This window comes from Bombus terrestris, chromosome 5, assembly GCF_910591885.1.
Source record: "Bombus terrestris chromosome 5, iyBomTerr1.2, whole genome shotgun sequence".
Lineage (NCBI taxonomy): Eukaryota > Metazoa > Arthropoda > Insecta > Hymenoptera > Apidae > Bombus > Bombus terrestris.
Genome location: NC_063273.1, coordinates 6175028 through 6199515, shown reverse-complemented (window position 1 = coordinate 6199515; position 24488 = coordinate 6175028). Strand labels below are relative to the sequence as shown.

Below are 24488 nucleotides of genomic sequence, written 5' to 3'. Positions count from 1 at the left end.
GTTATTAACCCAAAAAGTGAAAACAATTTCATCCGAGAGTTATCAGCACAAGGAACTATATTAGATAGGAAAACTAGTTTGCAGCGTTGCCGTAACGATCGTGTTACTTCGACTCGTCGGTCCCTTTCATTTTTCCAAGAGACGAGAGAAATCGAGTAAGCGGCAGCAGCATCGCGATAGCTGGAAGACGAGGAACGCTGCATTAACGAGAACTTGCGAGTGTCTTCTCGAGAAGGTTCAACTCAGTCTGAATTCGATTTTCCGTCTTATCTCGCCTCGCTGCCACGAGTAGTTAGCATAATTCTGTTTATGAAACTCCACCAATTCTCTACCGTTTTTCCTACTTCTTCCCTTTTTCCGCTTTACTCGTCGCTTCCTCCTTCGCCCTGTTTTTTTCCCCTTCCCATTATCGTGCACTGCTCGCGTGAAAAATTTTCGCTCGGCAGCGTACGGAAGACCTAGAAACGGTTTCGACGGCGTGCGCGATCGCGATCGAACCCAGTGTTTTCTACGCCGCAATCACCGTCGATGGGGTGCAACTACCGATGTAATCGAATTCCATTCGAAGCCGACGCTCGGTATTAATTCAATCAGTAACTTGCCAAAGAACTACTCCCGTCAAATTTCCATTTGTCGCGCAGTTGTGGTCGCTGTAAACGCGTGCGCGCGACAAATGCCAATTTTCCGCGGACTCGTAGCCGGCAACTACCGTTAATCAACGTCCTATATATTACGAATCTAAATCGAATAAACTCGTTACTAGCTACTTGTGTAACGGGAAACATCCATGAACGCGTTCTCTATACCCTTGATGAATCATCAGGGGGCTCATTCGTTGCTTTTATATATTGTTACAAATTGATTTTCAATCGAAACAATCGGCAAAATACAGGACAATACAAATAAACGTTCAGACGTTTCCGATCCTTTTATGTAAGTCGTCCACGGATTCCTTTACGAGAGAATATCAAGAAGACGATATAGTCAGCGTGCCATGGACAATACGAGCCGACGATACGAACCATTCTTGCCTAATTGGCAGGGAACCGAGACCTTCTCGAGGTTTGCTCCGATAACCAAAGGAATTCGGGTCTGCCGGAAGACGGTGGTCCGGCTCGCCTCTGTCTCGACGTTTCCTCCAATGGCCTCGAATTCTGCACAGGGAGTAGAGTGCAGGATCGAAATTGCCGGCGATACGCCAATAATTCGCGAAATGCAATTGCGCAGCCTTCGTGGTGGCTGGACCACCCGATACAGTTTGGTATTGGACGCACGGTGCTTGTCCGCAGCACATAGAGTCTGCGGTGCAGGCAGATCAGGACGCTCTATGGGGCTCCATCTCGGGTGCAGCGTTCCCCTGAGTGCGGTTCGCATACTCGACATAACATAACTGGCGTAACGTCGCATTAGAGCGGCCGCGCGTCGCTGCATGCACCAACTAATCGACGCCGGTGCGACCGGCTTATATTAACGCGCGCTCAGATCCCGTCTCTGTATTAACACAGGGCTACACGCCATCCGAGCATGCACTCCGCGCCAGATATGCAAGCGGACGAATACCATCGACGCGCAGCTGCATCCCAACCGCGCTTCCTGGCCCGTCGACGATCGGCGCCTTCGCGGATATCCCAGGCCCCGTCTATGAATATGGATGTCCCTGTGGTACGACCTCGAATCTGATCGAAACGCGCGCTGCATCAATCCGAATTCCACGTTGCTCCACTTGCCGCTAGTGGTGTACGTACGATTTCGTTTGTAAGTAATAGCACACTTGCAGAAAGTGACGTTAACCGTAGAAACGATTAAACGAATATCGAAAGTCTCAAGAGCTATCTAGTTTGGAATTTATGCAAAGGCTGTAGAAACTTAAGTACATCCGATGATCGTTCGTATCTATCGTGGTTCATTGACACCTGACACCTCGTACCTTTCGTTCAGTGACGTTTCGCACGCGAGAACAGAGGTTTTTTGAAGCAGCAGTCGCGGTCACGAGACGACGTAAAATAATAATCTGAAGTATCTAGGCTACATATGTACGATTCCGTGTTCCGCCGCCTCATTCCCGTTGCTTTCTCGCAGGAAGAGCTCCTTTCCGCGACACTCGACGCTTTTTTCGTCGGCTGTTCCGCGTGGCGGTTGACGATTTTCTTTCCCCAATTACGAGCTGTGAAAGCCGGGGACAAAAAAAAGTCACCGGGTGAACGACCGTCCGCGCGAAAGCGTCGAGTGCGCGAATGAAAACGTAACGAGCCAGCTACACACATTCAACCGGTGAATGGAGTGTGTGGAAACGGCTCCGCCGCAAGAGTCACAGGTGCGCGGAATAAACAAGCGAAAGAGAGGACGGAGGTTACAATTTCGGCTGCAACGGGCAGCAACCGTCGAAAACGGGGCTCGCACCGTGGAAATCCGCGCGGCATTTATGCACGTACAGCCTCGCTGGCCCTTGCAAATGAGCCAGACCAGGCCGGCAGAGAGAGAAAGAGAGACAGAGAGAGAGGAACAAGGGATCGAAAAGCAGAGAGACGACCTCCTGCGCGAAGGGGTCGGAACTGGTAGAGAAACGGCTGTCTAGCATTCAATGCCGATGTATGCGAGGAGACAATGACGATGACGTAATTATAGCTAGTTAGGGTAATATTCCAGGCTGCGAAGCTGCAATGGAATGGGATTAGAACGATGGTAGTCCGGCGTGTTTCCTTCGTCGCTCCAGCGATTCTCACTCCCCTTTGCTATTCGCGGATCCATTGTCCTCGTTGTTTACGTCGATTAATGCGTTAAAAGCGTATTCCATTGATGGCATTATTGTTGGCGTTTAAACGTTACTTTTTAAAGGAGTGCAAGATTGTGGATTTTTAACTGTTGTAATTTGCAATCCTTGAAGCGTATTCGATCACAGATATGAGAAACCCTGACTGTTCTCTCGAATGCTGCGTTCACGAGCATATCACTGCTAGAATGGAATTATGTCTACTCGCTTAACCAATGGAGGAATCCGACCGTAGGCCAGGGCTACAGTTACAAAGGGAACGGAGGAAGTGCTCGATGCACCACAACTCGAACAGCTGTTATAAGGTGCATCGTTTCAAGAACAGAATCCGTTCATAACGCGGGCCACGGCTACCTCTCAACACTACCTTCCGTGAATTGGCTCTCCACCATCCAATCTAATCGAATTATCCGTGCATCGTTCAAAGCCTCTGTTTCTCGTCGACAAAGTGGAACGTAATAGACTTTCGATTCGGGCAATATGAAGATGGATCGCAGGCAAGAAGAGGGGAAGAAACGATGGAAGAGAGAGAGAGAGAGAGAGAGAGAGGACCTCATCAGAGGCGATTACACCGCGAACAGCTCGCGTCTAGAAACTGACAAGCCATTCAGGGATCGTAACCTTCCACGGTACCCGGTTGAATCGACGTCACCCACACGTACAGACAGAAATCCGGCGGGTGTCTCCGACGTCTGGCACGACGCGCTCATCCTCGAGGGCGACACTTTCGCCGCGTTGAATGCTGCCTCTCCTGACGGCCTGTCATCACCAATTATAACCCATTCAGGGCTGGCACGGGTTAAATTACCCATGGACTACCGTTTCCCCCTCACGGGTATCCGCCGCTCTGCATATACAGAAACAACGAGCATGATTCACTGTTCCCTGAACGAGCCATCGTCCAAGTCGAGGAAGGCCCGGTCGAAATTATCGAGTGATGTACGCGTTCCGTGCAGTTACGCGTATATGCACCGGACTTGGCCGCGTTTCGTACCTTCGTGTACGTCCGTCTAATGGCTCCTCACAATGGGCCCTTGATTACGCGCAATATCGGAGACGCGTACCAAAACAAACGCAAGTGAAAAACCGGAGGAAGCGTAGAGAAAACACGAACAGCGGCAGAGAGAACAAGCTTTAAAAGCACGACCCAAAGTAGTGAAACGGCAACTAATTCCCGGGTAAACAGAAGAAAAAACGGTTGAATCGGTGGTGGGTGACGAGGATTTTTGTCTTCGCTTAATTACCAGCCGGTGTTCCATGGAACGACGAGCGAGGTTTCCCGGCAACTCGAATAGCGACGCCTCTCATTTAGCAGGATCTTTGTTAAGCGGTCCTGTTATGAGTAAATCGTCCATCCCTTTAAGTACGTCCTTCTCGATTTCCTCGCTTTCAATTAGCTCGATGTTCCATTTTAATTTACTCTGAATGCTCCCGGGTACCTTCGAGGAGAAAGATTTTCGAGACGTGACGCAGAATCAGCAAAACGCGTCACGACGATTTACACCGCGAACGCGTACGTTTCCCAGAAGATTTAATTCTTGCCAACCGGGTCCCTTTAACAACGAGTCTTGCGACGTTCGCCCCGTTTCTTACACCGGCTGCGTTCCCCGGTAATATCCGTAAGTGCATCCCGCGATTTTCTTGCACGTGCACTTCTTACCAATGTCTCTGGCTCGCAACAGAAGCCAGCTCCGTGTCCTTCTGCCTCTGCGATCGAGAGGGATGAAACGTGAGAGAGAAAAGCGGAAAGGACTGCACGTTTCCAAGACACCCGAGGCACAACGTTAACAAGCAACGACGCCATCGTCGGCCATCGACGACAGCGAAGACGAGTAGGTGCACGGCGAATGCAGCGGCCAACTAGACCGAGTCGGTTCAGACACCGGCCACTCTACATAATTGCTGACTGTTGTATAGTGTGTGCGTGCTGCATCCCCTCTGCGACTTGGCATCAGCCCCTACAGCGTCCCTGAGGGCAAGCGTATTTTTTTCCTGACATGGGACATTCGTACGGTCGCAGCGACGCAACGTTTGGATTTAGGTAAAAAACACACACAAAAAAGGGGGATGTTTCGCGACCCAGATAGCTAGAAACTAGCCAGCGCAAAACAATCTTTTAAGCAAAAGAGGCACATAGATTTCGTTGGGGGATTTTAATAAATTTGCTATAGTATCGTTTCGGGAAAAGTCCGTCTCGCTTTTTCGATATGGTTCGCGAGAGAATTCCGGCGAGAACGAGCGCGGTACGTCCCGATGGAGCGAGTAATCGGATTTCCCCGAAATAAACGCGCGCGCCACCGAAAACGGGAATGGAAAGGGATTCAGTAACCGCTTGTTTGCCATGCGAAATAACCGGGGCTTGTTTGTCAGGCATCGTGTACAAGCCGAAACTGTGACGACGCCGGCGGGGGTTGGGTGCAGTGGGTCGCAAGAACATCCGAGAGAAGGAAGAGAAGAGTTTCTCGCCTCGTCGGAGAAACGAACTGTACAGAGAGGGCAGGAGAAAGCGAAGTGCTCATGCAATGCAGATCGTTAAAGCGTACCGGCGCGCGTTGCGCCGGTGACCCGAATGTGGCTTACGGAGACAAAGCGAGGGCCAAAAAGGTGTAGGAAGATAGAGGAAAAAGGAAGAGGAAATAGAGGAAAGAGTAGCGAGTGGTCTCCGTCCGTTTCCTCGTTCTCGCGATTCCCTGTTTCTCGTTTACATCGTCTCTCGAATCTGTGCCGTGGCAAGTGGAACGTAAGTAATGCTACCCTCCCATCGCGCAACTGAGAAATATCGTTGAACCGGCCGTTCCCTGGACTGTCTTTTTCCGCCCCTTTTTCTCCATTCCGCCGGCTTCCAGCATCGCGTTCGTCGCCACTGGCTCGCGCGACAATTCGACCTCGGAACAACCCTCTGATGTTTATCGTTATTACCACGGGTGCAATTTCTGCCCGGCCAATCGAAGATTCGAATTAACGAGTATGCACGCCGTGAGGAAGCGGGTTTCGTTTCACCGAAAAGCTTTTTCCTGCCTCGCGAACGACCCTCTGAAATCCTATTTTCTTCTAACGATCCGATTTGGCGAAGAAAGCGAACATTAGCCATTGACTGGAAAGGTACGGTGATAGGATTACCGTCGTCTGATTCAAAGCCTCGTCGAAGATCATAACTCGAATCCCATTGGAATCGATTATCATCGATTTACAAAGAAGTCGTTGGAGGAAAGTAACATCGAAAGGCAGCTAAAAAAAAGTTCCATGGGACTCGTATCAGGCAGTTCGATCCGATTTTAAGTGTCGGATCACCCCTTAATGGCTCTATATAGGGGTGTGTTTTTTCCCTCAGACGGCCGCCCTGTTGGCGCGAGGTTTCACCAGGATTTCGCAGCGAGCATTGAACGCAACGGCGCGTTTACGCGAAATGGAGGCGTTACGAGCAGAGTTCTGTCTAGACGTAGTTTCGTTCCATAAGGGATAGTTACCGCAGAAAAGGTGCGCAAAGGCGGCCGATAGTCGGCTGCTCGGGCGAAACACTGAAAAATATAGGTTAGATTAGGCGAAGAGCTATTGCCAGGAACCTCGTAGCATCGGGAGACTGCCGGTTAAATAAAGACTACGGGATCTCTTCTCCACCCCCTAATCCCCCTTCCCTCGTTCGCTCGGTTCGACGCGACGGAGGCATTTCTTTCAGATTTTAAAGCTTGCCACGCCGTTTCTCTTCCAAGGCTGGGATAAGGAAAATAAACGAGGGAAAGAGGGACTATTCCGTGGCCGCGGGTATCGATATCCTCGAGCGGTCGTCCCCGGAATGCGCTTCCGCGGGAGACGAGACCGATACAACGGTCGGGACTAGGGGTGGGATCGGTCAACGACATCAGAATAGAAATTATCGCGCGGCCTTGCGTCGGTTACGTAACGCGCTCGTTTCTTCTATTATTCGTACATTTATGTCGCGTGTACAATAACATTTTTATTATTGCGAAATTTCCACCATTTGCGATCCATCGAGATATTTATTGCCAGAGGAAATGGAAACGAACTCGTGGTGTCTAGATAGAAGCCATTTTTGGATTATAGCCGCACATGAGTCAATGGAAGATTTGAATCGGAAGAGACTCATATTTTTGTGCATTGGAATACCAACGTTGTTTCGGTTTGCTAAGTTCAAAGGTAAACGAACGAACAAAATATTATACCGTTGTTCGTAATCGTCAACCGGAGTTACATTTGAACTTCTTATAATAACATCGGTCGATAGAAATAGACGAACGTGTTCTCTAGGACAGTCATTATAACGAGTCATTATAGCGAGTCATGCAGTCGAATAGCGAGCATAGAGTTGAACAATAGCATTGAACGAGCGACGATTACGATCCTATCTCTGTACTTATAGTGATTTTAATATACACTGACTATTACAATTTTATCACTCGTCTCTTTATTAAACCAACCAACACGTTTAATATCCACCTCAGAATTAACGACAGAGATATGTTCCATTATTACCAGGAAAAGGATATTCGACTTCGCACGCGTTTCGTCCTTTGCTATCGGCCTCTGTTCAATTGTCGCTATAAATAATACCGACTACTACTGTCTTCGATCCATTGCAAGCTACAACACGGTCGAATAATTGCCTCCGCAATAACTCAGCCGACGCTGACCGACTGATATCGTGGCTTGGTTATATCACTTACAATTTGTCGCGGCGAGCGAATGGAATAGGTTCGATGGTTAAAAGCGAGAGAAAATCGGTTCTCGAATCGTCCGGTTCGCGTGGCCGTTTAAAACAACGGCATCGAATTATCGCGAATTGCCCGAACGACTACGACGATGCATCGGGTCAGGCAGGAAATAGCATAGCGGCGTAGGGAAAGAGCGACGACGACGACGACAGCGAGGACGGAACGGACGTTCATGGGACGAAGAAGGGAGAACCCGGAGATGGGAGTGAACACGGCTCTGATTAGCATACAAACTACGCGTGGTCGTGTTGGTTCTCCGCGTTTGCCTGGAACACGAACAAGCCGAGAGCGTTCCGTTCTCCCGTCCCTGCGCTTCTTACGCTCCTACACTCGTGCACCGGCTATCTAAGATCGTGATTAAAAAGACACGCGCGATTTCGATCAAGGAAACGGTGACCTACTGCGTGGAAAAGTAGGCGAGTTTTACTTTCACGCTGCAGGGAAGAAAAGGCAAAGCAATCTTGTGTTTACAGGTTTATGGACACAGGTTCGTGGTTACTTTTACTGCAATACGTCCATACATGGTGAAAGTTCAAGTACGGTGTAGGACAGGGATGCTTTTTATAACGTCGCGCACCGAATAGAGGTAATGCGGAAAAAAGACAGTTTGTAGTTTATCGATGTTAAGGTTAAAGTTATTTAGTGCAATCGCTCGAGTGTCTTTTATAAATTTTATATAAATTTATTCTTGCGTTACGTACATTTACGTACGTTTGGAACAGTTAAGAAACTCCAATGAATTTTTATCGTTTACATATTCGGTAGAAACGAGATGAATAATATACGTTAACTCTGGAGACACCAGGTAGAATAGCAAGGTTTATTACACGAGGAAATGCACGTGTCGTTCGGCGCGTTGGGTGAGCTGAAATGCTGCGAGGCGACAGAACACGCCGTTTGCCGTCAAGTGGAGGAGAAGAAGCTGCTCCAAGCACAATGTAGAGGAAGATACCACCCACAAAGTCCGGCAACTCGACGCCGAGAGTCGGCGAGTCGCGGAGCGGTAACACTCGAGATACCACGCTTGTGGGCTACGATAATGGCCGGCTATTACGATAAATTGAAAAAACGGGATACAACAGAGACTCGGTTGTGCAAACAGACGTTGCTTTCGAATGGCGTGGAAACAAATTATCCACGTGGACGTCCAGTTGATCGAGCGCGAAAACCTTGTGGAATAAAAAGCTGCACCGCTGTACCTACATCGCCGAGTAAGGCCGGGGCCACACGAGCGTTGAAACGGCGCGACGTCCGTTGCGTGACGTTCGTTGTAGAAATATACTGACCTACGATGCAGCCCACACGCTAGGAACGTGCGTCACTTCGATATACGACGATATACACATTTATACAACGGACGTCGTTTCAACGCTCGCGCGAGCACCGGTCTAAAACGCAATGGTTCATCTTGCTCGTAACAAATAATACACTCGCGAGAATGCAGGAAAATTTGACGCGTGAAGAATCAGTTGATTTCTAGAGAAAAGAGGAAAAGAGGAAAACAGGAGTACAAATACCAGAACTATCAACAGAGATATCACCGAGAGCTAGCGACAACGAATGTGCGTTACGATAACCGCGCGAATAGCGAAGCACACAGAGCCGGCATTGTCACGACCGGTGGACCTTCGAGAGGTTTGTGTCGATAAAAATACAACACGCCACCGGTGAATCCTGAATGCGGGCCTCTGTCCGATCCAAAATCGTCTTGGCCCGCTGCCGATCTCTCGGCCAGAGTTCATCGATCGTGGCATCATCGCCCGCCGCGTCTTTTTACCGGCGACTCTCCTGGTGCACACGAAATTAGTCGTCCTACCTCTTTGCCAAGCAACTCATTTCGTTCCGGCTTTTTCATCGATCGATGCCTCGACTGATTTCATTTTCAATCGTGGGAATGTCTCGAAAACACGCGGCACAAATAAACACCAAGCGTATCAAATTCGAAGGCTTCGGTATGCAATTGGAACGTCTTGAAACTTTCAAAGTGCTCTTCTATTGTCCGAGATAGGGAAAATGTGACTTATTATATTTTTACCTATGATTTTGAAATGTAAGTGTCGCGTGAATTTGTAATAAAAGCAAGATCGTTCGGGAAGGTTAAAATAAGAAACGCGTCGAGCTAGACCTAAACAAAATTTCGCGCTTTATTCCTGAAAATTGCTTTCTTGCGCGCCGCTGCGAGAGAACGTCCCAATCTCTGCGAGCATTTTTTCCCAGTCGTATTTCATATTTTACTACGTCGAGCGGACGACTTGCCGCATAAAGCAACGAGAGACAATGTCCGAATGGAGGTAAAGCGGGGCCCTGTAAATCTCGCAGCCGCGTTTCTGCGGTGAATGCATATTTCTTCCCTGTACGAGGCTCGATAGTCGCGCGGATCTGCGGCCAACTTGCTTACGCGGGCACAAAAGCGAGGGAGTTCTGTACAGCCGCCGCACCGTGTCGGAAATTATCAGTGTAACGTTGTTCTCTCGTTACCGGCGCGTAACACCGTCTCGACGCACGCCATTCCTTCAATGGCCTATTTCTGGCTAATTTAGGACTCCCTGAAGTGCGCTTTACCTTCTTTGGCCCTTTGTCCGCCTCGTCGAGGAAAGGCTTCTTTGTAATCTGACTTTCTCAACATTGTTGCAATTCTAACATGATTCTTGTCAACGAATATGGTATGGTGTACTTTATCACACGTAGCTCGCGTATATTCAAAAATCGCATTCTGTCGTTGTTGACACATGTCGCACGATCCAATCTTACAGTTCTTACAGTTGCTATTAAAATTACTCGACTATCGTATTTATTGTGGCATTTACACATATTAATTAGATCCAAGTATATTAAATCTGATTTAGTAATATTTTCGTACGAAGATTAAACGTAGAAGCAGATTAAAAAAATTAATGTTTCGTTGTAAAATAAAGGTAGGTACATTTGCGAAAGTATCTGCGAAAAGTATATTTTTTCGTAACCGCTGTAGTTACAACACGATTAAGCAATTCTAACGATGGTAACGAGCTATGGTTCGATAATTCAACGCTCACTGGAATGGCAATTAGCTCCGCTTCCTGTATACATTTTAGATTCTTTTTATTATGCATTCACGAAGCCTATCTGATTAGCTGTTGGCAAACTTTCTATGACAAACGAGACAAATGACAGGGAGCCTGGAGTAGGGTGGCAGATTGCTCGTAAACGAAGCAACGATGTCATTTACACGCGAAGGCAGTGAAGCGAAATGACCTATTTTTGGCTAATTTAATAGTCACTAGAATGTCAATGACGCGTTCTTCTTTTTTTCTTCGTGCTATCTACCAGACGTTTTCTTGTCCCTCCTTCACCCTCTAAATGGCCACTCGAACCCTTGAAATATGGTTACAACCCGAGCGACCTCGAACCTCGAACACGTTACGATGCCCAGCCGGAATGAAACCTAGTCTTTATTGCTATGGAGTCACAAGCTCCTCCATGACGCGACCCTGAACAGTTTTACGCCGTCTAACATAGCGTTTTGTTATTTTCTATCCTGTCGTACGTCGTTCTATACCGTCGTTGGAATTACTTGTAAACTCGTAGAATTTTAGAATTTATACTCACTTCCAGAAAACGACGGACACGATCGCTGCCATCAGGAGGAGCACCACCGCGCAGGTGATGATTAGGGCAGTGCTTTGTAGCGATGGATTCGTGTGGTAGGATGCATCGATCATCTGGAAACAAAACAGATCGTTCGTTAGGTAAGTCGTGAGATTTATGATTGTCCTGCTATTAATTTATTTCGTAATGAATATTTACGATCTTCGTTCACTGTATTTTGGGATATGTTAGGGAAAAGTGTAGAGTGAATAGGAATAATAGCGATGAAATGTTCGTGCCATTAGAAGCATCTTAAAAGCGTGTACCGGCTCTGAAAATTGTACAACATCGACCGAACCCTTTCAACGAATCATTGATATCGCTAAAGGTTATAGGAACTTCGTTGATAGTAACTTTAGTGGTATTGATTTATGCCCTCGCTTTCAACAAGATTGTACGCGAACACAGCTTTTTTGGAAGTTGCATTCATTTTCGGCTGGATACGATATTTCCAAGAGTTATTGGATGCTTTTAAATGGTTGTTCAGATCATTGGCCTCGATGGATTTTTTAATGAGCGTTCAAATTATTAAAAAGCCATTTCTGCAATAGAACTGTAAATAACTATTTCCCGCTACCGATCGATCAACAGGACGTCGTTAGCGTTTCCTCGACAAAGATAGCAACTTGGCCAGTTACGAAACCGGCGTGTAATCACGACACGCTCGAAAGCCGTATGACGAAACACCGTTTCTCGTACTATGCGGATGCGGTAATAGCGGAAAAGGTGTATTAGCAGCCGTGAAACCGGATTTATTCTTCAAACGTTGCACCATTGTTTTTCTCTGCTAAACGCTAGACACGCGAATAGCGACAGTCAAATCAACGAGAAAATCTAGCGCACGAGAATCCAGCTCGGAAAACACGAGATTCGCATGTAACGTCGTCTAACATTCTCCGCGAGAGATGCGCCTAGACGAGGGCGGCCCTTGGAAAACACACGCGACACGTGCCTGGTTTGAGCGAAGAGGAGGCAGAGAGCAGGGCGTCGGCTGGTGGCGTTTTACGCGCAGCTCCGATGAAAAGGGAAAGTGATTTTTGTTGGAATTTCCATGGCGGTGGTTCAGATTCCCGGTGCCATTCTATCGGCTTTCTTCGTCGCTTCGTGGCCATTGTCGCGAGATCCGCGCGAATCGATCGATGCGTATTGTGAGTACGAGACTCATTGACCTGTAGGTGCGAGACGCGTGGCTGGAAAGGGATGCTGGATAAATGGAAAGAACGACCAGTCGCTTTGGGACTGTGAATTTAATGCGTATCGATAAGCTGCCCCCGCTATGACCACGCGCCCGCCCGATATTATACTCGAATCGCGCATGTTTCGGAGGTTGGCGACGCGCCAGCGATGCGCTCGATCGTCAGACGATCGCGGGCGAATCGATGTCCTCTTGCGAATCTCTGCAATTGGAAAAATCTATTTCCCTTCTTAAAATCGTTCCAAGAAATTCAAGAGACTCGGAAGCGGTGCGGAGCGAACGAGTCGTTCCATTTTGTTTTCCATATACATAGGAGCCCGGAAACAGTGGCGATTCGATGTACATCGATAAGTAGACTGCCTGGCCGAGAGTGGGAGTATACGCGCGATGGAATATTGTGCTACGTGTTGTTTGGCAGCGGTCCAAGAGAAGCAGCATTTATCAAAGGTTTCGTTGATGAGTGTATGTGTTAGAGTCTCGATAGGATCGCGGTTTGCCCGTGCGCGCGAGCATGTAAGTTGCTCTTTGTCGAGAATCACCCCATCCCTTCCACGCACTTAGAAGCGACTCGACTATGCGATTCTCTTCCTTCTCGCGGTGGCTCATCGCTCATCATTACGGAGATATTAATGGCGTCAGCTAATGGATTCAGCCGAGAGCTTAGCAGCCGGCTAGAGAATTCCCTACACCCGGTCTCCACCACTCTGCGTCGCGTTTTTCCTCACGCAGAGGAAATAAAGCCAACGGAGATGATGTATCGTCTGACTGAGAACGTGATTTCCTCCCGAGATTTCGGGGCGCGCCTCCCTTCCCAGACATTGTCCGTCGAATGCTCGTGTTTTACGCCACGACATCGAGGCGGTACCAAGGGTTCGTAGGTCTAGGGACGATAAGAGGACAAAAGCGAAGGTGGCCAGGCGTTTTTTCCCTCCTCGCGATTGACTCACTTTTATCGGAAACTGACGCAGAATTCGCAGGCAGGCGACGTCCTGTTCGATAAAACCGCGTGACTGCGAACCGTCGGACAGAACGAAGGACCTGCCTCTCTTTTCCTCTTTTTACCCAGAAAACGAGAAACTTGTGGATCGTGCAAAAGATACAAAATAGAATTTCTATTAACAGATACCAGCGCGCAGCTGCCAAGTTTTCCAGGTCCATGCGATCGGCATACGTGCGTCTCCGCAATATTCGATAAACCCGTGCATCTTTCGTACGACCAAAATATGGTGATAGGAAGCGTTCCACAACCGATCGTCCACGATCTTTCATTCTGTGCAACTACGTGCGAGCCATAGGGAAGATACAGTAGAGCAAGGGCTATATCAAGTCGGAAGCTGGACGTCCAATTAGTACGGAAAAATGCGCCAAGTAATTACGAGCTTTTGAGAACTAAGAGGAAAAGAGTAATCAAACCGTGGACAAAGGCTGCATATAGCGTTGTTAGGCTCGGGAATGGAACGTAAGCCGCTGTCAGGCTGTTGCGATACCCTTCCCGCAGGGAAACCGTACGTTTCCTCCGCGTTGTACACGCTACTTACGATTGCTCTGATTCAGCATCGCCCTGTACAGAAACCCGTAACCCGACTCCAGATCCAATTAATGGAATCCTAGAGCATAGTGGAGCGCGTGCCCCTACGAGATGCAATAACGACCTTACGTTTCCAATGGAATAGTATCGCGGGGGGCTGGGAACGCGTCTCGGTTGTCGAACTCGGAAACAGGGCTAAGGGTGACTGGTCCCCGATGATTTCATCTCGGACTAGCCTTCTTGCGAAAGTGAGTCACCAGAGTTCTCATCGATAACCGATAATGTCGATTAATTTCGGTTTAGCTACTTATTATCGTCTGGAAGAAAGAGCGGCACAGGAACAGGACTGTTCCTCTGGACGAGACTTTTGCAAATCTGCGTCTACTCGGCGGTCGAATGGTAAACTCGCTAATCTCCTACATAATCTACTTAAACAACTACTCGGGAGAAGGGTCGCTTCGTCGAATTATACTTCAGGAAATCAAGGCTCTGAGACGGTTCTTGGGTTTAGGCCCGAAAGTTTACTATCGGATTAACTCCAAGAAATCTCTCGCCGCGGTTTGCAACGCTGTGTGATAGGCTGCACGAACGATAACCAAGCAGAACATAGCATCACCATTGGCAAACATAACGTTAAGATTTCTCACGTTCTCCAGTCGATCTAGAACACGCGTTGGATCTAGATTTCCTAAAGTTTATGAAAGGAGGAACTGATTAGTCGCTGATTCGTTCACGCGAACTGTACAAGATGTAAACGTAACAGCATCGATCGATCGATTAGAGAATTCCAACTATGATATAGTTTCATTTTCGTTTATGCACTACTCTAGCTCTGTGTTCTCGAGTTGCCATCGTAGATTTCAACTATCATGGACCTCGACGTCGTCCGTTTCCTCTATCCTCTTCTGAGTCCCTTGAAATTCCTCGCAAACGCGCGAGACAGTGCCTCGTGAACAGACAGCAGCGCCTTATCTGCGAACCTATCCTGCCAGTTGAGGAATGCGCCGCGATGATGAGAACGTGACAGAGAGTTACAAACTTGCTGCGTTTACTTGGCCGAATATCGTTTATGATGACTGTAAGCGCGCTTTGTATGTGTTTCGTTCAGAGGATAAAGCGTATTTTACGAGTTCTTCGTGGCACTCGTAACTTTCAATGATAATATTTACGCTGTGGCTTTGAAGAATTTACGATTAGAACGAGCAAAGCATGTTTCGTTGTACGTACACGCTGAAGAATTCAACGCGTGCACGCACGTGTAATTCGCAGATATCGCGTATCAGCGTTGATACGGAACGTCAAATTAACAGGTAGCACAGCGTGCGAGATGGACATTGAAAATGTCGCAACCAGATAGCGAAGCAATTAAGCGAACGCTTCCATTTCCACGGCGAAAATTACTTGGAGATTCTTGGAAGTCGGCATATGCCCTGAGCGGGACACGTTCATCCTGCTTTATGACTACCAGTTTATGATGTCCTTCGTCGTCGAGCGGTAAATGCGGTCGTACAACGGCGAGAGCACGTTATTACTCGGTACGCTTAATTTGCATAGTGACACACGGACGTTGCATCGCGTTGTCGACCGTGGGCCTCGTTGTTTTGCGCACGGATTCGTCGTTTCCCACGGATCGAACGCGAAATTTAGATCGAGCAACCGAAACCGGATCGTTTCTCCGACGAACTGCAATGTTTGGCGAACGAGTATAGGGGTCCCACGATAGAAATTAAAAGGTCCGCATACATAACCATTAGACGTGCCTGTTGCAGATTGCCCTCCGGTCGGATCTGCTCGGAAGCTATCAGAGCGACGAACGTATATACGCGAGACGATCAACGCTGGAAATCAAAGCGAGGAGGTATCGTTCGGTCTCGAGCGCGTCGCAGGTAGAGTCAAGGGGAATATCAGATCATTCGGCGACGCAAGGGCGCCTCGGTGGTTTCGTTTCCATCGAAGTTTCGGCCTCTCCCCGCGCCAGCACAGAGAGAACAGACACAAACGGTTTCGTGCCATCTTGATTCCGCGGCAGAGTCTCTCGATTAATTAGCGTGCCGTGGTTAATGAAGCCAGGCCGAACAACAGGGCAAAAGGGGCGAGTTTGAGGGTTCGCAAGGGCCATAGAGGAAAGGAGAGAAGGAGAGAGAGAGAGAGAGAGAGAGAGGGAAAGAGAAGGAGAGGAAGCGTTTCTCGGTTCTCTCGGCCTTGTGCAATCGATATCGCGTAATGCGATCTCTTTGGTTGAGAGCGCGGATATTATGTTCGTCGGACTGTGCACGTATCGTCCACTGTTCGAGGGTGGAAAAAGGGGGCCAGAGATTCGAAAAGCGCAGTTCATTCCGGATATAAATAACCGTTCATGGCCGGTGTAACGTATATTTTAATGTCACCTCACGTGACGTATATGCCCGCCGCTTAAAGCGACCGCTACTTTCCAAAAAGCTTCTCCTCATTTATCATGCGAGTGATTCAGCAGCGGGACGCGGCCAGTTTGAATTTCACTTGATTCCGGTTATTAATGGATTCGCGGCGCCCCGTATAATTCGCCGTTCGACGCTACGATGAACGTACATCGTAGTTTCACCGAGCTTTTCCCACCATCGAAGAGGAAGAGGAAGGACTCGAACGCTAGTCTCGTTCATCGTCGCGACATCGCTTTTCAGAACTCGCGTCGATTTCCAACGGGAATCGTACTACGATTGGCAAAAATCGACCGGCGCGTTATAAAGGTGTCGCATCGACGTAACTATCACGGAATTACGCCATCCGCCATACCTTCGGCCCCTAAATCTCAGCGCCACGAAATAAATATGCGCATAACAAGGGCGTGGATGTTCCCCTGGCGCGTATGAACATGCATGAGTCTGTAAAACATTCGATTTGCAGGGGAAACATTAGCATGAACGGCACGTTCGTAACAATAGCGAGAGACGAGAGCAGACGCGACGGCACCGGTTGGATCGGTCAATCGAAAATCGTCTCTCGTTGATTTAACAACTATCTGCTGGCCGTATACAGCCGGAATGGGGTCTGGCTTGGTCGCCACTCGTCACCGGAACACGTCTCCATTCGACTGGGACACGCTAATTACGCATTTGTTCAGGAATTTGCATGCGTTACGCCATCGCGTTACCAAGAGTTTACGTGTCCCCGCGATTCGTCGTAACGATTCGTTACGAGCCGGAACGATCGCGCCGAGCGACTCTCGAGCTGGCTCGTCCGATTCCTGTTGTCCCGGAGGGTCACGATCGCCACGTTTACCGTGCATTTGTTGCCGTGTCGCTGGCCGAAATTGTCCCATTGAAAATCGTCTCGTTAGAGCAACGATTCTGTCCAACGCACCCCGCTGAATCGCTGATGTTCCGTTTTTTCCCCCTCTGTGAGCTCTTTCTTCGTGACGATGGGCTCGCCTAACCTAGTCTGGCATATTCGCGGCATATTCTACTGATTGCTACCGCTCTCGTCTGCCCACCGACGGGTCTATACTACTGCGAGACGTAGTCCGTAATTCAGAAAGAATAACCGGTGTCTTCTGTAAAACCGGGCAAAGCAGAAAACGGGACGAGAGATTCTTGGCAGGACGGCGGCAATCCTGGAACAGTCTCGCTCGTATACGCCTCGGGTCTTTTCCAATCAGCTCGACGCTCTACCCTCTTCGAGACGAAGATTGCACGCAAGCACGAGGTTGATTCTCGTTCCGGTGGTCGTCGAGCGTCCCGTACACGGTCGCTCTCCGTTGTTTCGGCCCGCCGCCGACCGACTATTTATCGAGCAAATATTTCCCGGTTATTTTTCCATTCCGTTTCTTCTTTATTGTTTTCCAATCACCGTCCGACATCGATCGCTCCTTTTATCCACGGGCAACGCGGCACGCTCGCGTCTCTATTGTTCCAACTGTGTGTCGTTCCCTTGCGTGTCTCGTCCCTCCGCCGATGAGTAATTTGCAGAGAAAATTGCTTGCGAAACATTTTCAACTGTCTCGATGCTGCGAAAAAAAAAAATATTTGCAAGGAGGATGAATCGATAGTTTTCCATGATTTCCTCGCATCGTATCCTACTATCTTCGCGACGCGACATCGCCGTTGCCAAAGAATTATTTATTACAGATAATATCGAAATTGAATCCGATGGAAAAGAACGTCTCCGCGGCTTACGCATCCACGGGAAACACCGGCCGTTTTTCGTCGACGGATTAGCCGACAAGCAGAAGAAGCAGGGGATCGTTGACGAGGGGAGACGAAGGTCGAGAAGCGAGAGTGGAGTAGCTTCCAGGCGGTCGAATGATCGGAAGAAACCCTTTTTATCTCGGGCCGGAACGAAAGGTCGGTACTTGGAGCGCTCTTGTTTATTTGCTAGCCTCCTTCCATCCCCTGTCGTCCCCTTTTATCTCTGCGGATTCGTCGCGACGAGAAAAAGCCGAACCAACAGACGCGTAAAATCCGTGTGCGCTTTCTTCTCTTTGTCTGCCTCGTCGTTTTCTCTCTCTTCCCGTCTTTATCCTCTGTTACACCGCTTTCCACGTTACTCTCTTCGCGTCTCAATAAAACAACGCGCGTTTTACTGCCGTTGTTTTCTCCGCCGGCGACGGAAGAAGTTCATAAATATTTGATGCGCGTAATGAAATGTCATACAACTGGCGCGAGCCCGCCGCTTCGATCGGATTCAAACGGGAACGAACGTTAAACGACCACGAGACTCGTTGTTTTCGCCGAGGCGCCGCGCCTCGATTAATTTGCGTCCTCTCGCTCGATTTGCCGCAAACGCCAGCAACTATTTGCACGTCGATCGTCCCGTTGACGGTCGTTGATAAAAACGTATTTATTTCGAGCTGTTCGACGAACGTTCGCTGTCGATATGCTCGATGATGAATGGAATCCAGTCGCTGCTGAATATTTCCATAAATATGCCCCCGTTCTTCGCGGCGCTTGTCACTGGACCAGAGTTTCGAGTCGATTCTCGGTACGCGGCCCGCGAGACTCCCAGTCTTATCTTTAAAATATCCGAAGTCGACTCGGGAAACGTATGAATAAATCATCGTGGATACGCGAGGATGAACGACGTTTCGAAGGGATATCGAAGTGGAATCGAGTCTGAGCTTCTTAATTCCTTTTGGAAACAATCGACGACCAAGGGGCTGCCATTTTTTCTTTACCCTCGCCTCCGTCGGGGTTGGAAAACGCCCGGGGCGACACGTTCGCAGAGGGAGGCAGATGACAAAGATTATGTGCCGGAGCAGCGTTTAACCGACGCGGATCTCAACATTCCGAAAGCGGGTTTAATATCGACGCGTCGATGAGTCTCGTAAATCATTTCGCCGTTAATGAAATTCGAAGACGACGACTCCACGCAGACTTTACGACGACTTTCCAGTTGATCGTGACGACGTCTACGACATCTTGCCTCTCCATTCCCTTTTGAAAGCCATACTTCACCGGCCTACTCGTACGTTTAGCAGAGAGTCTCCTTTATTGGTGGGAAACTTGTTCGAAACGAGAGAACTTTCGTCGATTCTTCGACCCTTCGTCGAATCGAGTAGATGCGCGATTAGCAACGAGACAACACTCGAATCGTTCCAGTCTTCGACATTATCGCCCGGATCGTTTCAGCCATTAGATGGCACATTATTTGGAAGAGCTCGCGGAACGGCAATTCCAAGCGTATAATATCTGGTCCCCCGAAATGGCGTAATATCATAGGGGATGAAAGCGCGGGGTGGAGAAGACAAGACAGGGGGATGCTGTGTGTAGGAGTGTTTAACGACACGGAGAGCAGCATTCCGGACGTGCTTTAATATCGCCTACCGTTTCATTCAGGACGCGCGACGCTCCAGAATGGCCTACCCTCGGCTTCTACCCTGTTAGATATTTCGGCTAAAACCTACTCACCCTATCTCGTCACAGTTAGGAAGATCCACTAACCCTTCTGCCAGCCACGTGGCACCCGTGGGGCGAATTGTTTTTGATATTCGAAACGGAACGAATTGCGGTGCCGCTTCGGTGAACGCTTCGCGGCAACCCACTCACCCCTTTCTGCCTCCTTTTACAATCCTGTCTCTGTTGCCTCTGGCTGACTCGCCGCCGTCCGAAGCAGTCGGAATTATCGCGCACGCCTCCGGGCTTTGGCCGATTTTTCCGCCGGCTGTCTCGGCGAGAATGAAAATTTCCTGCTCGACGATAGCATCTCGAGCAACCAGGTTTTCCTTTCAATTAAGTCACTCCGTTAAGATGGCAACTTAGTTAGCTCTGTGTTCCACCGGTAAACAATGTTTCTCCTTTCTCCGTTTCCTCGGAGGTTTCAACCTCTGGAATCGTGGTTGCCAGCATTTCTATCCTATCGCGTGTACGTTCGTGAGTTTCGAAAGGGGTAAAGAAAGTCGACGTTTCGACGCCGAGCTCATCGTCGGATATCGATAGCGATTTTTATTAGGTTCGACGCGAGGAGAACAGAAGAGCGATAACCTTCTTATATCGTTCAAACGCGTTATTCTCATAAAGCAAGTTTCGCGTGCTGTCGTAGCTTATAGCGACGCAGAGAATGAGAGCGGAGTCACGAATTCGGCTCGCTGTTGTGGAAAAATATTATTCGACCGAGATTCCAGGGTAGCTGGAAAAATGCAGCGAAAGATTGAATTCTGCGTCAGCGGCTGCGTACGGAAGACACGGGCTTCGAGTGGGATGAAATTTTCATTTGGAAAAAGCTCGTTATCTCGTACGTCAGCCAGAGCCGAGAATCGGCTAACGTTGCATTAATATTTCCCACTTTATTTCGAGGAATATTTACTCGCTAAGGGAAATAAGTCCGCCTCTAAGCGAATTAATTATACCTCTGTCTTAACGCAGCCCGTGGTTGTTATCTCGGCCGGCTCGATTAAATCTTCCGTGTTATCGTTACCATCCGTTTCTTACCGCGTCTTTTCCTTCCATTTTCATCCGATGGTCCATTCGTTTTCCCGTCATTGCCCTCGCGTCGCTATAAAAATAATCGTAACAGGCAGAGAATGATAAACTGACGAAACGGTAACGAAGCTGGTCTTTCGTTCGTCGAGTTTCCAGCGAAATTCGTCAAAGGCGATTGCTCGCGAGCAACGAAATTACCGGAAACGCGGTTGCTGCCGTGCGTGGCTGGCTTTCTGTATCGGTAAGCTCTATAACGAGCGGTAAGTCTCTATTCACAGGTGCGTACCGGGAATCGAAGACAAATGAACCTTCTCCATGCAAAGTCTCTCTTCCTCTTCGCGTCCGTTTCTTCTCGTAGACTGTCGGAACGAGGTTACCGAGGGAGAGAAAGAACGGAGAAAGAGAGAGAGAGAGAGGGAGGGGAAGAAAGCCGAGCAGTCTGTAAATTGAACGATGTTATTTGCCAGGAAATGGAAATCTTCGCGAAGATGCACGCTCTTGCAATCTCTCCTCTTTCTGTTAATTTCTCGTTTGTTGTAGACTCACGAAGTAGGAAAAAGAAGAAAGTCGGTGAAGCGGCAACTCGAAAGCCATAGTGTGTAGTCGATGAAAGCTCGGCGAAAGCGTTTAGCCAAACTCGCGTTCTCGAGTGGGGTGGAATATTCGTTCGCGAGATTCGAATATCATCCTGGTGAAAAATAGAGCGTTTCACCTTTCTCGGTCGCTTCTTTTCTCATCGATCTCGCGGCAACTCTTTCGTGTAATCCATTCGCCGGTTTCCAGGTTAACAGAAAGAGACGAGAAGGGAAGAAGGAGGAGGGGCGAGTGCGTTTTTACAGGCTTGTTCGGCTTCTTTGCGAAAGATCGATCCCCAGGAAAAGTTCCAATTTCCCTTTTATCGGGGATTCTGTTTCATTTCGGGCGTCGCACATAATATTCCCCCGAACCGCGGGATTAAACGGCGAAGCCGAGAATTTCCTTTCTTCGCCGTGACACCCTCGGCCGTGATCGAAAAATGAATCCCACAATGGCGACACCTCGACTTCGTTACCCCTCCGACATATCAAACTATTCGAAAAACCAATCTCCCGTGAAAATTACACGTGGCTTCCAGGGAATTTTCATTTAATCTCGGGTATCGATTATTCGTTTCGCTAGCTGATCTCTCGTTCTAAGCTGTAAAATACATTCAGAAATTTCCCTTTGCCATCTTACAATCGAGTCGTAATTCATAATGATTTAAAATGTGTCAGTTTTATCGGGAAGATTCGCGCTGCTCACCGTGAACCGGCAGCATACGCGGCCATCATTTTCTCTCACCCTCTCCTTGTCTCGTCAGTCGGCCGCCGGGGTGGCCATTATTTAAATTTCGTCCCCGCTGATTCATCGTTTCAACGTCAATCTCTGCTAGCTCCGTTCAGCATGGAAATTTATCTACCGCGGAACGAGAGAAAGAGGAAGAGGACGAGGACGAGAAGACGAGACTCGTCTCGTCATCCTTGGAAATCGATCCGATGGTTCGTTTCGAGAAGCTGCTCGTCCAGCAACAGAAGAACCAGAGCCACCCAAACTGTTTGCGCGCCATCCTTTCACAAAGGGGTTCGCGTGGTTTCAGCTTTGATCCCTGTGGACAATGTTACAGGCTTCCACGTTCGTTGCTCGCAACACGTAATTTTCTCCCACCTTGTGCCTTCCCAGGGCGAACCGTTTCTCGTAGACGATAGACCCGCGATATCGTTGGATTCGTTTGCTTTCGAGTGCCGAAACGCTTAACCAGACGCGCTCTTTACACCGCTATCGATCCACTAACCCAGTAAACGGTGTATTACCTGTGTCAATATCAGTCAGAAGCTCTGCGGCTTACACAACCGGTTAACCAGTGGCTATTATTGATCTTAACAAGAATCCCGCGCGTTTGCTGATGCATATTGAATCGACGCGTGCACGCGACCGCGAATTCGCGATTTTCAGCTTTCAGAGCAAGCGGCGAATTACCAACTATTCAAAGTCTACGGGACAAGGGAAACTAGAACGTTGGAATCTCGCGAGATCCAGAACGAACGATGCGATTTTCCGTTGGAAAGGGGCGGTCGCTGTGTCCAGCTCGAAGAAGAATCGAATATCGGATGAGAAATTCTTGTCGTCGACGGGATTAGAAAGTTTTTTGCTCGGCTGGAACGGGTAGATGGGCGGCACCCGATAATGAAGTAATCCGAGGAAGGAAACGGTAGCTGTCGCTGCCGGATCCTCCTTTTTCACGAACGGCGACGATTCGAGGGGTGGACTCCGCGTCGTTCACGTCGAGGTTCGCCGTGTGTGACATTCGAGCAGCCGCCAAAGGGATCGTTAGGCCGACCAGGGACACGATTCTCATCGAATGTATACATTCACCCTTTAATCTAGCCCCGGCAGACGATGTCGCTGTCTGAACCGGAACGGGGTGAAGCTATGGCTCCGCTATTCCCCGCGTTTCACCCTTGCACCGCACATTTCGATTCTTTCTTTTCTCGTCGGATTGGCCGCGTTTAGCAAGATCATTCCCGACCAGTTCAAAGATAGAAGAAAAAGATTCTTTCTCCTATCCATCATATTCGAACATCAGCCTAGAAGGGTTTCCACTTTATCATCGTTAGAGCAAGAAAAGGAGGTTATCCATTCAAAGACACGGGTCCAAGAAATAGAAAAAAAAAAAAGAAAAGAAAAATGTAGTTTGGAAGGGTCGATTTAAATTTACATAGCTGCGAAACAGAATCAACGATATCACCTGTGGTCCCGTTGTTGCCTCGAGTCATGAAGCTTCCCTCCGGAAAAGCCCGGAATAACCCAGCTTCTCGCTAATCGTAGCTCTTTGATACCCTTGCCCTGGGAAACGATCCCTTTTCAAGGAACTCTCGCTTTCCCCGGAGGAAACGCGTTCAGCCGAGAATGGATGACGCGGTCTCGTGCTCGCCGCGGCGGAACTCTCCATGGAGTTTCGAAGTAGCCTCGTTTACGGAGTTCGACGCGACATTAATTCCCGGGCAACCGCGGCCTTTTTCGCATTGAACCGCCGGAGAATCTGTGCCATGGTGACACGAAGGCCAAACCGCGAATGAAAACGGAGCGAGCGCGGTGAATATCAACGGTATTAAAGTTTAAGCCGCCCTTTCGTTTGATGCTCGGCAGGCAGCCGCGAGATTAAAGCGCGAAACCGAGGCGGTCTGCAACGTGGCGAAATTGTGTTTCAAACAAAAAAAACTCGGGCCATGACTTTAACGAAGACCCGAGAAATGGGAACATCGCGGCGAGAAAGTTGATCGCTGACTAATATTCCACCCCTTTTTAACATCCGATGGAACCGTTCTCTCGTTAACTATCAGTTAATTAGTTAACGCTGACAACGTGTAAAATTCCAAAAATCTTGGAAAAATTGATTAAAACATCTGTCATTGTTATTATTCCTTTTGGAGTCGATTTAGATTTCAGCAGACTCGTCTGAATGTCCTATCTAATTTATTTCATATTTTCGTAGGAAGATTCAAAACGGAGCTCGATTGTATTAATCGTTCGACGTTGGAGAAACGTTGGTACGGTTACCGAACAGCCCCTCGTTAGTCTCTGCCGCCTGTGACGAAGGAAGTTGGGCGTCGTTCGAGCGTGAACAGAACTTTCGAGGATTTCGAGGGACAAAGCTTCTCCTTATCCTCTTTTCGTCGTCGCCCTCGCCACTTGTTTTCGCCGATCGTCTCGTTTACCGCAACCTCTG

General features: G+C 48.7%; 1 protein-coding gene across 6 annotated transcripts in view; it reads right to left on the bottom strand.

The window, feature by feature from the left end:
• LOC100645321 overlaps window positions 1-24488 on the bottom strand; it is a 229634-nt gene that overhangs the window by 22840 nt on the left and 182306 nt on the right. For all 6 annotated transcript variants that reach the window (XM_048405948.1, XM_048405944.1, XM_020863067.2 and 3 more), the window contains one exon: window positions 11089-11201. In XM_048405948.1, the coding sequence (XP_048261905.1) occupies window positions 11089-11201 (113 nt within the window). The remainder of the gene's footprint in view (window positions 1-11088; window positions 11202-24488) is intronic.